Source organism: Lupinus angustifolius, chromosome LG01, assembly GCF_001865875.1.
Source record: "Lupinus angustifolius cultivar Tanjil chromosome LG01, LupAngTanjil_v1.0, whole genome shotgun sequence".
Lineage (NCBI taxonomy): Eukaryota > Viridiplantae > Streptophyta > Magnoliopsida > Fabales > Fabaceae > Lupinus > Lupinus angustifolius.
This window is the reverse complement of record NC_032009.1, coordinates 5,691,360-5,707,938: the sequence shown is the minus strand read 5'-3', so window position 1 is coordinate 5,707,938 and position 16,579 is coordinate 5,691,360. Positions and strand designations below refer to the sequence as shown.

Sequence of the window (16,579 nt, the reverse complement as noted above, 5' to 3'; positions counted from 1 at the left end):
ATTTATCATTTTTTTATTTAAAAGATTATACTTATTTCTCATACAAAAATAATCAGTATAACAAAAGTATAAAAAACTAGGAAGTTTGTATAGGCGTTAAAAATAATTTATGTAATTTCATTTAAATTTAGAGATATAACTCTAGTTTACTCTTATAATAATAAAAATTCACTCTATCACCTTTCATTGAATAGATACGAGACTTATTTTGATATAGTCTCAGTTTAATTCCTTCCCTTGATTTATTAGCACGAATGCCAATTTCAAACCGAAGCAATGTGGACACTTCGCGCTGCTATTCGAAACCCAATATCTTTTTCATTCACCACTTCTCTATCTACTTCTACACCTTCTTACAACTACTACAAACAATTACTCACACACTATGTCTTTAATCAAAACCTCGAAAAAGCTGTGACTCTGTTTCACCAAATCCCTTCCCCTCACATTTCCCTCTACACCATCATGCTCACCGCTTTTGCCCACCACCACCGTCTCCCTGAAGCCCTCCACCTCTTCCACCAAATACCCATCAAGGATTTAGTCTCCTGGAACTGCATCATCAACGGGTGTTTTCATTGTGGCGATTTTGTTACTGCCCGTAAATTGTTCGATGAAATGCCGCACAGAAATGTTGTGTCTTGGACGACAATGGTTGATGGGTTTTTGCGCCTTGGGAGAGTGGATGATGCTGAAAGATTGTTTTTTGAGATGCCATGTAAGGATGTGGCGGCGTGGAATGCGATGATTCATGGGTATTGTGGGAATGGGAGAGTTGATGACGCGTTGCGATTGTTTCGCGAAATGCCTTCGCGGGATGTGATTTCATGGACTTCGATGATTTCTGGTCTTGATCAGAACAGGAGGAGTGATGATGCATTGTTTCTTTTTGGGGAGATGGTTAGTTATGGTGTTAGTCCCTCGGTGACTAGTTTGGTTTGCGGGTTGGCTGCTGCTGCTAAGGTTTCGGTTTTGCATGTTGGGATACAGATTCATTGCTGTGTGTTTAAGATGGGTTACTGTTGTTTTGATGAATTTGTATCTTCTTCACTTGTCACATTCTATGCAAGTTGCAAGCAAATGGAGAATGCACACAAGGTTTTTCATGAAATTATTCAGAAGAATGTGGTGGTATGGACAGCTCTTATAACGGGGTATGGTTTGAATGGTAAGCATCGCGAGGCGTTAGAGGTGTTTGGAGAAATGGTGAGAATGAATGTGTTTCCCAATGAGTCTTCCTTTACAAGTGCTTTGAACTCATGTTGTGGACTGGAGGATCTTGAAAGGGGGAAGGGGATTCACGCAGTGGTGATTAAAATAGGTTTGCATACTGGTGTGTATGTGGGAAGTTCTCTTGTTGTCATGTATAGTAAATGTGGTTATGTTGGTGATGCTATGTCGGCGTTTAAAAGGATTTGTGATAAAAGTATTGTTTCATGGAACTCGGTCATTGTCGGCTGTGCACAGCATGGATGTGGCAGGTGGGCTCTAACATTCTTTAGCCAAATGCTACGTGAAAGAGTTGATCCAGATGAAATCACATTAACTGGGCTGCTTTCTGCTTGTAGCCATTCTGGAATGTTACAAAAAGCTAGATGCTTCTTCAGATACTTTAGCCAGAGAAGATCAATCACACTGACAATTGAGCACTATGCATGCATGGCAGATGTACTTGGCCGGTGCGGAGAGCTGGAGGAAGCAGAAGCATTGGTGATGACCATGCCTATGAAACCAGATTCAACGGTGTGGTTGGTTTTATTGAGTGCATGCAGGATGCATTCTAATTTCGATGTAGCTGAAAGAGCTGCGAAAAAGATATTAGAAATAGAGCCTGGTTGTAGTGCTGCGTACATACTGCTTTCTAACTTGTATGCATCTTCGAGCAGATGGGATGAAGTAGCTCGGTTACGGACGGCAATGAAACACAATGGAGTTGTGAAACAGCCAGGATCCAGTTGGGTAACCCTAAAAGGACTGAGGCATGAGTTTCTCTCCGCGGATAGGTCACATCCTCTTACTGACCAAATTTATCAAAAGCTAGACTGGTTAGGAGGAAAGTTAAAAGAATTAGGTTATGTTCCTGATCAACAATTTGCTTTGCATGATGTCGAAATTGAGCAAAAGGAAGAAATGCTGTCTTACCACAGTGAACGGCTTGCGATTGCATTTGGATTGCTTAGGACTGTGGATGGCAGTACAATAACAGTAATGAAAAATTTACGTGTATGTGGTGATTGTCATAATGCAATAAAGCTTATGGCTAAGATTGTTGACCGTGAGATCATAGTAAGAGATACTAGCCGCTTTCATCACTTTAAGAATGGGATATGTTCTTGTGGGGATTATTGGTAGAACATTGCTTGTTCTTATCCATATGAGAGTTTTTCCACAGGAGCATTATAATTATGGAAAGAACTGAGGAAGGAATAGGATCTGAACATAAGTGGCAATATTTGTTTCCTCCTCAATGCAGATCCTTGATAACAAAGGAGGGAAACGAAACTTCAAATGCTACATTGGTTGCCATTTGTGAAGTGTGTAACTAAGACAAGATTCTTAGTTACAGAAAATGAACATTCTATTAATTTAAACTATGGAAGTAAAGAAAGAGTAGAAGAAGCACTATGAGAAACAGGAATCAGAGTCATTGCAAAACAAGGCCAGAGTCTTTCCTGTAATATGGAGCATGATAGATAAAGTTTCCTATAGTGAAAGTCATAGGGGATGGTGCAGGTATCTGGCACTGCAAACTACCATAAAATTCTGAATATTGAATTGCAAAGCTGAAGGTATTGTTGTGCATTTCCCAAACAGGTAGTTGGAAATGGGTACAGTTTCAGGTAGTGTGACCGAAACAGAGACAGAGTTGGCATAGCAGAATATGTTTTCCCAAAAAGCTGAATATGTTTATAAAGCCAAACTTCCAACCAAATTGGGAGACCAATAAGATTAATTTCTATAATATGTAAAAGCTCAAACTGTTGCTCATCAGCAGACGATATAGAAGACAGATATCATACATAGTCCCGATACACGAGACTCTCACCTACTGGGGAGGATAAATGTATACAGTCTTACCCTCGTAAACGAATATAAGTCTAAATATCTTGGGAGATTGTTTCTATGATTTGAACCAATGATGCACTGACTAAATGTATGTTTTTATAAGGATCATATTCATTCATTTCTCGCAGCTTCAAACATTTTCAGTTTCTACCTTCTGCAACATGTAACCTTACCCAGGTTGTCAGATAAACACTTTTCTGCTCACTTGATAACACTTCACCAGCATACTTGAAACTTATAATGCATGCTTTGAGGGAAAGCAAATGTGTGCAGTTGAAGGCATTTCATGTCCTCAATTTGTTAGTTGTTAGTTGAGAACCGAAGAAGTTTACGGCGGTTATTTGAATCAAGTCATGAAGACAACTAGACAAGGGTCAGGTTGTTGAAGAATACAATTAGGCTTGGGAATATAAATTAAAGACAAAAAAATACCTTTAGTTTCTTAATTGAATTTTTTTCTCAATTTTGTTTCCCCTCTGTTGTTACTTTTTTATACAACATTGTGTTAAGGTGACACCACAAGAAAGAGATACATGGCAAAATATTTAATGATGGAAACATGATAACAAAAACAAAGTTAAGGGAGAGATAAAAATTAAGGAATCAAATTGAGAAAAAAAAAGGGTTGTGATTCCAAAATTATGGGCTGAAATCTCATGACAATGCACTTATAAATGATTCCAAGATTCATGAGATAAAAAATCCAAGAAGAGATCTTGTTGAGGTCTTGCTTAGAAGAATGATGTGGAGAATTCTTAAAAAGAAGTTACATGATTATGGGATTTTGGTTTTGACTACCTAAATCTCATCCCCATGAAGAATTGAGTCAAGTTTGATGTGGGCAAAATGAGGATATGAAACTTGTTCTCATTTACAAGTTGGAGAACGCACTAAAATTGTATGAGTTTTATACACTATCATTGTATTGTCTATATTTGTGTTTAATTATTATTGACTCTTCAAATAAATGATAAAAAATATAGTAAATGTATATAAATATTTACGTTCATAGTCTCTTTAAGTTAATGAACTTCTAGCTTGTAAAAATACTTCTTAATTCAAACAAACTTCAAATAGTATCTATTGCCATTTGTTAAAACCCCTTCTCCTTAGTCCTTTGTCTAAAGCCTTATCTCTTGTTTCTTCTTACTTCACTTCTTCTCTCCATAGAGCAGAGAGAAGTTATACACTTAGCTTCTCCTTATCCCTTTGTTCTTCTTCAATCATGGATTCTCAATCTTCTCTCTATCTCTCTGACCAGTCTCTTCAACCCACTTCCACAGACCACAACCTCGTTAATGGCTCCCATAATGATGGTGATGACTACGAGGATGATTTTGATACTGACCCCTGAAACCCATTCTCGTACCCCCACATGCGAATTATCACAAAAGTCAAGGTTTTATGGATGACCCTTTTCTTAGTTCTGCTGAATTTTTCTCCCCCAAGTCTCAGATGATGCCTATTGCCAAGGTAACTCTTGATGATGATGATGTTTCTGAGGAGGAGGATGATGATGTGTTTGTTGAAGCTTTTAGTGATGATAATAGTTTTCAGACTGCAGATTTTGAAGGTGTTCATGCTGTGGAGAATGGTGTTGATTTGCATTATGATGCGAAGGATGAGAAGCTTGTGAATGAAGAAAAGGAAGAAGAAAGGATTGAGATTTTACAAGAGAGGGAGCAGGGTGATGGTGTAGACAACAACACCCTCAGTGGTGAAAATGGTAATTCTGATTCTTTGGCTGTAGAGTTAGCACATGATGATAACATTGATAAGTCTAAGCATGTTGTCCACAACAATGTTGATTTTGTGGATAAGAATGATTCCGTTGTATTTAATAGAAGTGACGTTGCTGATAAGAATGATGGTGATGACAAGAATGGTGATGTTGTCAAATTTAATGGTGTTGGAGGCTCCATTTTGGAAAATGCACAAGTTAATGTGTCGGAGCCTAGTGGAGGGGATGTTGTTGAAGATAAGGTGGAACAAGGTGACGAGAAGGAGTCTGAGATTGAAGGGGTGGAAGCTCCGGCTCCTGACATTAGCCTGGAAAATGGGTTTAATCCAGTTGAGGAGGTAGGCAGTGAAGGTATTCTTGATAATGATAATAAGGTTGCAAGATTGGATACTGAGTCTAGTCAGATTGTTGACACTGGAGATGATGATGTGAAGAACAGTGACATTGTTCCTCTCGAGAAGGATGAAAGTGTGGAGGCCGTGCAAGATGACATAAACATTGAGGATCATGCTAATGAGGGGGAACTTGGACCAATGTTGAGGAGTGTGAGATTGAAGGGGTGGGAGCTCTGGTTCGTGGCATTAGCCTGAGTAATGAGGTTGATCCAACTGAGCAGCTGGGTGCTGAAGATGTTTTTGATCGTAAGGTTGCAGATGTGGATGCTGAGTCTGGTCATAGTGTTGGTCCTGGCGTTGACGATTATGGTACTGAACATGATGGGCAGAAGAGTGACATTGCTCTTCTTGAGGGTGATGTTGTGCAAGAAGTTGTTAACACTGAGGCCCATGCTGATGCGGGGGAAGTTGACAACCTTATTGAAGCTTCTGGCGAGGTTGATGAGGAAGAATATGGTGACGATGACCAAGAGTTTGGTAGTATATTAGATAGGGCGAGTGAAATGAGTTTTTTTGAAAAACAACTTCACAGTGGCGAAGAGATTGATGGTTCTGTGTTGGATAGGGATGGTGAAAAAATGAACTTTAGAAGCTCCTATGATCCCAAGAATTACATGGACGAGGAAGAGCGACATGATGTTGATGAGAATACAAGGGATCAGAGAATTGATGGCCAGATTGTGACTGACTCGGATGAAGAAGTGGACAATGATGATGATGGAGGTGACAACGAGATGTTTGATAGTACTACCTTGGCAGCTCTTTTGAAAGCGGCATCAGGCGCGGGACAGGATGGTGGAAATATCACCATAACTTCTCAAGATGGATCAAAGCTTTTCTCTGTTGAGCGCCCTTCGGGTTTGGGACCATCAATCCTGCCTGGTAAGCCTGCGATGCGACCAAATCGTGCTAATATTTTCGCTCCTTCCATTAATAGAGCTGGTACTGATTCTGATATCAATTTAAGTAAAGAAGAGAAAGATAAACTGGAGAAATTGCAGCAAATTAGAATAAAATTCTCAAGACTGGTTCAGAGACTTGGTTTTACGACAGAAGAATCAATAGCTGCTCAGGTGCTGTACTGGTTGACACTTGTTGCAGGGAGGCAAACTGGTCAAATATTTAACTTAGAGGCTGCAAAGGAGAGTGCTTCCCAGCTCGAAGCCGACGGAAGAGATGATTTGAATTATTCAATAACTATACTGGTTCTTGGGAAAACAGGTGTAGGCAAGAGTGCTACAATAAATTCAATTTTCGGTGAAACCAAGACCAGCCTTTCTGCATATGGTCCTGCTGCAACTAAAGTGACAGAAATTGTTGGGATGGTTGATGGGGTGAAGATAAGGGTTTTTGACACACCGGGTCTGAAGTCTTCTGCATTGGAACAAAATGCCAATAGAAAAGTCTTATCTATGATTAAGAAGATGACAAAAAAATCTCCACCTGACATTGTCCTCTACGTGGATCGCCTGGACCTTCAAACTAGGGATCTAAATGATCTTCCACTGTTGAAGTCAATTACAAGTGCCCTGGGTCCATCAATCTGGCGGAACGTTATAGTTACGCTGACCCATGGTGCCTCTGCTCCTCCAGATGGGCCATCAGGTGCCCCATTGACTTACGATGTCTTTGTTGCTCAAAGATCTCATATAGTTCAACAAACAATTGGACAAGCTGTTGGCAATCAACGCCTTATGAATCCAAATTTGATGACTCCAGCTGTCTTGTTGAAAACTATCCTTCTTGTCGGATAAATAGCGGACAGAAGGTGCTTCCTAATGGTCAAACCTGGAGGCCACTGTTGTTGCTTTTATGCTATTCGTTGAAGATTCTCTCTGAGGCTGGGAACCTTTCAAAAACTCGAGCCATTTGACCAGTGCAGGCTCTTTGGGTTCCGTACCCGCTCCCCACCACTTCCATACTTGTTATCTTGGCTACTGCAGTCACGCACACATCCAAAACTTGCTCCTGATCAAGGTGGTGTTGACAATGGCGATTCTGATGTTGAGGCTGACTTGTCTGATTCTGATTTAGATGAAGATGAAGACGAATATGACCAGCTCCCACCATTTAAACCTCTTAGGAAGGCTCAGTTTGCTAAGAAGAACAGCAAAAAGCATATCTCGAGGAGTATGAGTACCGGGTAAAACTTCTTCAGAAGAAACAATTGAAACACGAGTTAAGAAGGATGAGAGATATGAAGAAAAAAGGTAAAACTAATGCTAAGGATTATGGTTACCTGGAAGATGGTGATCAGGAGAATGAAGCTCCAGCTGCTGTGCCAGTTCCATTGCCTGACATGGCCCTGCCACCATCCTTTGACAGTGACAATCCGGCCTATAGGTACCGTTTCTTGGAACCAACTTCCCAGCTTCTGACAAGGCCGGTGCTAGACACCCAGAGTTGGGACCATGATTGTGGTTACGATGGTGTGAACCTTGAGCAGACTCTAGCCATTGTCAATAAATTCCCTGCTGCTGTTACGGTCCAGATAACAAAGGATAAGAAAGATTTCAATATTCACTTGGATTCCTCAGTTGTTGCAAAATATGGAGAGAATGGATCAACCATGGCAGGATTTGACATTCAGAATATTGGACAGCAGCTAGCATACATTGTTCGAGGAGAGACAAAGTTCAAAAATTTCAAGAGAAATAAAACGGCTGCTGGGTTGTCTGTGACATTTTTAGGTGAAAATGTGTCCACTAGTCTGAAAGTGGAGGATCAGATAGCTCTGGGGAAGCGCTTGGTGTTGGTGGGTAGTACAGGGACTGTGCGGTGTCAAGGTGGTTCTGTTTATGGCGCCAATGTTGAAGTGCGGCTCAGAGAGGCAGATTTTCCAATCGGCCAGGACCAGTCTTCATTGAGCCTTTCTCTCGTGAAATGGAGAGGAGACTTGGCTTTAGGGGCCAATTTTCAGTCCCAGTTTTCACTTGGACGAAGTTATAAGATGGGTGTTCGTGCTGGATTGAACAACAAGCTCAGTGGACAGATCAGTGTGAGAACAAGTAGCTCAGACCAGCTGCAGATTGCACTTATTGCTATTCTTCCAATTGCCAGGGCTATCTACAAAAACTTCTGGACCGGGGCTAGTGAGAATTACTCCATATATTAGAATTGTTATTATGCTTATGTTACTAGTTAAGGAACTAGTGTAGGAGTTAATCATATAATGTTGTTGCTTCTTTTCATGAATATCTTGAATAATGAGTTGTTTTAGTTTTGTCTAGACTTTTAAATCTCCTGAAATTAGGATGGAACCTAAAGGGATTTTATTCAGAATTGTTTTGTTAGTTTGAATAATGTTAGGTTATACTGTCTTTCCTGACTTCCTTCTGCTAGTTATACTACTTAGCTAAGAAATACCTGAATATGAAACATCACACATAAGATCATATTTTGTTTGTTTACTTTTCTGGACCTATTTATGGTTTCTTCCATTTCAGTTCATTTATAATAAATTAATCGTAACTTATAATATTACCTGGTGAACTTTTCTCCCCTCTTGTCTTGCTATCTAAGATGCGAAACATCAACTACTACAAAATAATGCAGGACACCTATCTATTGCTTATGAGATATACTCAGTTACTATTAGTGTTTTTCTTCCTTTCTTTGATAGTTATGTGTTAGTGGTAGACATGCCTAGGATAAGGGCCATGGCATAGTGATGCAACATGGTTTGCCTAGTGCATATTAACTGCTATTGTTGCTTGGTAGAATGTTCAAAAATTGAGGTACAAGTACTATGAATGACTATTGCATTTTATTTTTAGTTGTGGACTACTTTCAGCATAGATAAAATCATGAATGAACTCCGTATGCTATTTGAATTATCTTAAAAGTTTTGGTCTACTGTATCATTTCTACCTGCTATGCTATGATTATTTCTGTTAATATATTTGAGTTGTTAGCATAGTGAAGATGGTCAAATTCTCCATCTATATCTTCGGGAAAGACTCCCTCTAATGTAAGTTTCAAGTAAGAATGTGTTAACCATCATTTAGTTAGTTGAGAACTCCTTACACTTTATCAAAGCAAGAGTGAATCCCACTTATCTAATCACTTGATATAAACTCATCAACCACCATCACAATATCAATTAATGTTACTCCTTAAATAAATATTGATAGACATGCACTTTAGTCCACATTCTTGATTTTAAATATGTATTATAGATATCAGTATTATATATTTGGTATTTACTTCAACACAAGTAATTGAAGAAAAAGAAGTGAGTGATATGAGAGTCAAATTATTGGTTGCTATTATTGTTGAAAGCTGGATGTGACTCTAGCTTCTTGATTGTGTCTTCATAGACTAGATGAATCTCATGCTTCCATGCATCCTAGCATTTCCACCTCAGAGGAGGTACTTGTTCTTCAAACAAATCTTGCTGCCATACTTGCATGAATCTTGACATTTGCATGCACTGAAAAGAGCAAGAGGATGTGGAGGTCGACTTCTGAATTCGAAAAAAAATGATAACCAAAATAATGGTGAGGCATCACTAGATGAATTGGAATCACAGCCCAATGTCAATCTCAATTCTGATAAAATGATCTTGTTTCGGCAGATAGACATCCTAAAACTACAGAATAACATCCTTAGTAACAAGATCAATAAAAACACCCACCTCAGATATGTCACTATTGCTTTACTCTGATGTTTACAGCTTCAGATATAGATTTTATGTAGTAGGTACTTTAGGATGGTGAATGATGCAGGTAAAATGTAAATGGAGTGCTTTTATCTTATACTGTTCTTTCTAGCATTGGGTTGGTAAGATTTTCATTGTGGTGTGAATTTCTCTGTATTTAGTACTGTGGATATATATTTATTAGCCTGAGGCCATGGTTTGTTTGGGTCATGTTTGTATAGCATATCTTGGATCATGTTTTTACTTTGACTCGTTGTTTTCAAAGGATGGGGTTTTAACCAAGATTGGTCATAAATATTAGTAGTTTCGTGCAAGAGCTAGTACAAGGACAAGGTTCACATTTATTATTCATTCCAAATGAATCTTGTTTTTTTGTCAATTTATAATGGGTCTGTTTTCTCTTTTTATCCTAACCCGTGTCCATGTATGTCTTTTTAGAATAAGAATAAGTGTAGTATTTGTTCTTTTGGTTAAATTATTATGAATATGAAATTTAACATATGTATGTATTAATTGTTAATCATGTATAATGAAAAAATTAGATAATTAATGATATTTTAGATCAAATAGATATCATTACTCTATATATAATTGAATAGAGATACACAAATATGATGAGTGAGTAACTATGTGACGAGTTTAGGTCGGATCATGTTTATCTCATATCCGACCCTAAATATTGACTGAGTCTAGTTTTTAAACTCAAACATGTTCCTAGACCCGACCTTATTAAGACCTGATTATGGTTGGGCCAAACTGAGTAAACGGGTAGGGTTGTATCTTGCTCAACCTTATCATTAAGTAAAAAGAAGGTCTCACACTAATGGATCATCATATATATTATTATGTAAAATATGAAAGTTTTGATTCCTTGAGATGAGGATTTATATACTTTGAAATGGAGTAGTTCTTTAAGGTCAGACAACATAGCCTTAGTAGATACATCATTCTAATCAGAACCACTCCATTATCCATACATTTGAACGAAAATGTTTTGCTAAAGAAACTAATAAATGAGGTGAATAATTTAGCTCTCTAAGAACATGACAATTTAGCATCTCCTTGTCCCTTCTTGATTGCATGACACAACACCAAGGAGACAGCATTGGCTTCAATCTTAATTTATTGCCAAACATTTTCAAATTTTTAGAAAATATAAGGATAATTTAGATGATGGGTTGAAGAAAGAAGTAGCTAATTTTGATCTTTCAATTCAGATGAGAAATAAGAGGAAGCAATTAGGAACACGTAGTGATAACAAAACAGCAAACCATAAATATATCCAAACAAAATTTTCATAAGAAACCCCATCCATTACGTTATCCTCTGCTCTACCAAATATAAAACAAATTACCAACAACAAGTTGGTGTAGTAATGTAAGACATTTGTTACATCCACGAAAAGAGTCAAAAATCAAAATTTGATTATATGAACAACACTTGTTGAAATGGATATCTATGTATATAAAAAATATTAGTTTCTTATTCATAAAATAAGATATACATTTGGTAGTGCTGGAAAAACATAAAACAAAGTCTATAGCTTGTTCTGGTTGCGTTCAAAATCCAAGGAAACATCACCTTTGGTCTGTTAGTTGCGTCATTGGACTAAAACTATAATCATGTATCAAAATAATAAAAATAAAGCATGACGATAAGACATTTTTAATGTAAAATAAGTTCTCACCTCTCTTTTTTATTACTTGTGAATGTACATGTGAAGGACTTTTTTGTATTCCATGCCTGAATTATTGCTTTCACGAAGTGTAATATCTTTTTGAAGAGGAATAAAATGATAATTGAAAATGAATGGTAAATAATATAATAATAATATAAAAAATGGTCAGAAAATATCATTGATTACTGAATTTTGTCATGTTTAATAAGAAAGATAGATATAGAAGAAATCAAATCCCTATACCCTATTAGTATACCTAAGCAACTAACTACTTTTCAACAAGTATTCTGTTGGGTCTTGTTAATGTAAAAATATTTGATAGCTTACAATTATAATAAACTAAAGCACATAAGTTTACCTATTAGTAATTTGGATAAAGAAAGCATGATTAGGTGGTTCATTGTTTCAAAAAGTTCGCTCAAAATAGTTGTTTCTCTCATAGACTTTGTAATAGGAAGAGTGAGTTACTTTCTAACATTATGATCTTAATTATTAAATATTATGTTTTTATTTTTTATTAGACTTAAAAGGATATATAATGTTAGATTGTTTGAATTAGTACATTATTATATATAATTTTAAAAATGTGAGAGTGATATAAGATTAATTTTTATTTTGTTTAAATTTATGTACTTTTTTAATTGTATAGCATACAATTCACAAGCATATTGTGTGTAGGAAGTATAGATTATGATATTTATTGCCCTTTTCACATTTTTACAAGTAATCATATGGGCATTACATTACATGAATATGAGTAGAGTAACCAAATTACCAATGCTAATAAAAACCTTATTTATCTCCCACCCAATTACTTGAACTAACAGGTAGAAGGCCACCATTACTTAGTTAACTAAGGTTGCCAAAGTTTAATTAACTATATAGTTAATTATTAAAAATGCTTGATTCAATAATATATTTTTTTAGAAGTTTCTTTCAATAATACATTATTAAATAAAACATTAATACTAACAGTATATCATAATTAAATTCATTTTTTGGTATACCTGTACAAAATTAATTCATATAAATATACAACAGGTGGTTTGTTTTAATGGCCTTATATGTTTATTTGAATAGAATAAATTGTATGCAGGAAGACTATAAAAAATTTATATTGTTCATGTATTACTTATATTTAATTATTATTAACTCTTAAATATACATAAGTAAATAAATAGTGACTGATGTATAAATTTTCAAACTCATATTATAAACTTAATTGATTTAGATACAATTTTAAGTTGGTGAATTAATATTAATGGTCAAATATTTTTTATGGTTCCCCCTTTAATCATTGTTAGAGTTGGTCAATAAAATCTTGGGTGGACTTAGCCTCTTAGGAGTGTCAGAGAGTATAGTACTAGATAATATAGTATTGGAGTATGAAGAAAAAAATCAATTATTAAATTTAAAAATAATTTTATTAAAAAATAATGACAATTAGATGTTTATTTTTATCACGTGTCATAATTTACACCTGTAGTAGACCTTTTGGTGAGAAGTTAATGGATATTATGATATTTGATTATATATAAACTTAAATTATAAAATCCCAACTTTAGATCAACTAGTATAATTTATTTTATTCTCTAATTAAATCCATTATTTTTAAGAGGTCAAGTTAAGAGAAAATCATTGTTTTATCTCTCTAATATTGGTAATATTAATTTCAGTTAATAATAAAAATTTCAATTTTCTAAGTATATATGCAACTTCTTGTTCCCCTAGTAGCTTGGTAATACTAATTTTTTCAGATAAAACTTTAAGTAAGTCAAGTTATATTGATCATAATTGATATCATGACTCAAAAAGGGTTATTGATATCACATTCATAACAAAATTCTAAGTCAAACCTTTATGGGATCTAAATTATATCTAGACTATAATAATATGCATTTTTAAGTTTCATCATTAACAAAAAAAAATGTACTTAAAAGTATACAAAACATAATCAACAAATTATGTATATTTATGTTGGGCTCATTTCCCCCACCTCTTATCAACTCTTGATCCCATTGATAACCAATGAAACCAAACAATTCAATTGATACCACATGGTTTAGTCACCAAGAAAAGCTATAGAAAATGACAATTATGACACCAATGAAAATTAGAATAATTATTAAATGCTCCTATTTTGCCAATGAAATCAAGAAAATACTTCCAACAACTTGATCGAATATACAACTCAGTCGATCCCATTTATAATTGAGTTTATTATCTATTAAGTGATAATTATTTTTAACATTACGTCATAAAATTCTTTTAAGGCATAGTAATGAGAGGCATCTAACAATCTCCACCTTGGCTCGAATTTGATAAGTTGCTCATCGCCAAATAATGCCCCGAAGGGCACTCAAGTGCTGTAGAGACCAACCAAGTCCAAGCAAAGTTGGAACTTGGTATTCGGAAGTGGCTTGGTAAGTATATCTGCTGGATTCTCTGATGTGTGAATCTTTTCCACCATAATTTCACCAATAGCAACAATATCTCGGATAAAGTGACGTTTTATATCAATGTGTTTGGTCTTGTCATGATAACGATTATTCCTGGTCAAATGAATAGCACTTTGACTATCACAAAACACTGTAAGAACACCCTGTATTAGACCAAGTTCATTTACCAAACCTCGGAGCCAAATAGCCTCCTTCACACCCTCCGTTGCTGAAATATATTCTGCTTCAGTCGTAGACAATGCAGCAATGGACTGAAGAGTAGCTTTCCAGCTAATAGCACTATTACAGAGAGTAAAGATGTAACCAGAAAGAGACCTCCTTCTGTCAATATCACCACCATAATCCGAATCAACATAACCTACAACGTCATCAGTTGTAGCCTTGTTTCTGTCAAATACCAAGCCAATACCAGAAGTACCTTTTAGATACCGAAAAATCCATTTTACAGCACTCCAATGATCCTTTCCAGGATTATGCATATATCGACTTACCATGCTAACAGCATATGCTAAATCAGGTCTAGTGCACACCATAGCATACATAAGACTACCAACTGCACTAGCATAAGGAATATGTGACATACGCTCCATCTCTTCCTCTGTATGTGGGCAAAGATCTAAAGATAACTTGAAATGTGCAGCAAGTGGAGTAGAAACAGGTTTACAATTATTCATATTAAACCTTTCAAGCACTCTTTCAATATATTTCTCTTGGGATAAAAACAATTTACCAGCTTGACGATCCCTGTGAATCTCCATACCAAGAATTTTCTTGGCTGCACCTAATTCTTTCATCTCAAACTCATTATTGAGTTGAATTTTCAATTTCCGGATCAAAGACTTGTCACGTGAAGCAATTAGCATATCATCAACATACAGTAACAAGTATATGAATGATTCATTTGGAAATTTCTGGAAATAAATACAGTCATCAAATTGACTCCTGCAATAACCTTGCCCAATCATAAAAGAATCAAACCTCATGTACCATTGTCTGGGAGCTTGCTTAAGGCCATATAATGATTTCTTCAATCGACAGACAAGATGCTCCTTATCAGGAACAATAAATCCTTCAGGTTGTTCCATGTAAATTTCTTCTTCCAGCTCTCCATGTAGAAAAGCTGTCTTTACATCAAGTTGCTCCAACTCCAAATCAAATAAAGCAACAAAAGCAAGCAAAACACGTATAGAAGTATGACGAACAACAGGTGAGAATATCTCATTAAAGTCAATACCTTCCTTTTGATTAAAACCTTTAACAACTAGTCGTGCTTTGCATCTTGGATCTTCAACCCCGGGAATACCGTCTTTCTTCTTATAGATCCATTTACATCGTAATGGTCGTTTGCCTTCGGGAAGCTCTGTCAAAGCCCAAGTACCATTCTTATGAAGACTTTCAATCTCTTCATTCATAGCCACTAGCCACTGTGACGAATCAACACAAGAAACAGCTTCTGTATAGCTGGCAGGTTCAACATCATCATTTACCTCTTGTGCAACTGACAATGCATAAGCAATTAAATTATCACCATCAGTGTATCTAGCTGGCCTTTTAATTAGTCTTCTGGTTCTGTCTCGAGCAATACAATAATCATCTTCTTGCTGATGAATAGGAGAAGTTGTACTGTCATCACAATCAACATAATGATCATCAATGCTAGATTGATTTGTAGAGGAAGATGGAACATCAACATTAGGAACTGTAGGTTTCACTATCAACTCCACCTTCTCGCTAGTACCCTGTAGATTACCTGTACTAGTAGAAGAAGACACAATAGATTGTTTTCCAGAAGATAAAAATGCATCCTCATTAAAAGTCACATCTCTGCTAAGAATTAATTTCCGTGACTTTGCATCAGAATACCATAAGCGATATCCTTTAGACTCAGATGCATAACCAAGAAATATGCACTCAACAGCTCTTGGAGCTAATTTACCATCATTAACATGTGCATAAGCAGGACATCCAAAGATTCTTAAGTTAGAATAATCAACAGGATTACCTGACCAAATTTCTTCTGGGATTTTGAAATCAAGTGCTGAATGTGGAGAACGATTAACCAGGTAACAAGCAGTAGATGCTGCTTCAGCCCAAAATTCACGCCGATGCCATAACCCAGCATTTGAGAGCATACAACGAACTCTCTCAAGTAGAGTCCTGTTCATCCGTTCTGCAACACCGTTTTGTTGAGGATTTCTTGGAATAGTTTTGTGTCTAGCAATACCATTTTTTGTGCAGAACTCATTAACATCACCATTGCAGAACTGTAATCCATTGTCTGTTCTAAGCTTCTTCACTTTCTTCCCTATCTGGGTTTCAACAAGAGTTTTCCACTTCTTGAAAGTGGAAAAAGTCTCATTTTTATGCTGCAGAAAATAAACCCAAACTTTGCGAGAAAAATCATCAATGATGGTCATCATATAGCGACATCCTCCATGAGAAGGAAATTTAGAAGGCCCCCAAAGGTCAGAATGAATATAATCAAGAATACCTTTGGTACGGTGAGTTGCAGTGGAGAAACTAACCTTTTTCTGTTTCCCAAAAACACAATGTTTACAAAAATCCAATTTACCAATGCCA

General features: G+C 36.2%; 3 protein-coding genes across 3 annotated transcripts; all 3 read left to right on the top strand.

Annotated features, from left to right (window-relative positions):
- LOC109348342 (pentatricopeptide repeat-containing protein At5g46460, mitochondrial) lies at nt 246-2,600 on the top strand. Its single transcript, XM_019588740.1, has one exon. The coding sequence runs from the start codon at nt 277-279 to the stop codon at nt 2,350-2,352; it is 2,076 nt and encodes a 691-aa protein (XP_019444285.1). The 5' UTR covers nt 246-276; the 3' UTR covers nt 2,353-2,600.
- LOC109348335 lies at nt 4,180-5,772 on the top strand. Its single transcript, XM_019588726.1, has 2 exons — nt 4,180-4,680; nt 4,753-5,772. The coding sequence occupies exons 1-2, from the start codon at nt 4,471-4,473 to the stop codon at nt 5,395-5,397; spliced, it is 855 nt and encodes a 284-aa protein (XP_019444271.1). The 5' UTR covers nt 4,180-4,470; the 3' UTR covers nt 5,398-5,772.
- Nucleotides 5,401-8,434, top strand: LOC109343031 (translocase of chloroplast 159, chloroplastic-like). The gene is given in 5 exon segments (XM_019581179.1): nt 5,401-5,405; nt 5,486-6,921; nt 6,924-7,062; nt 7,064-7,302; nt 7,305-8,434. Coding segments are annotated over 5 exon segments (2,832 nt in total). The 3' UTR covers nt 8,318-8,434.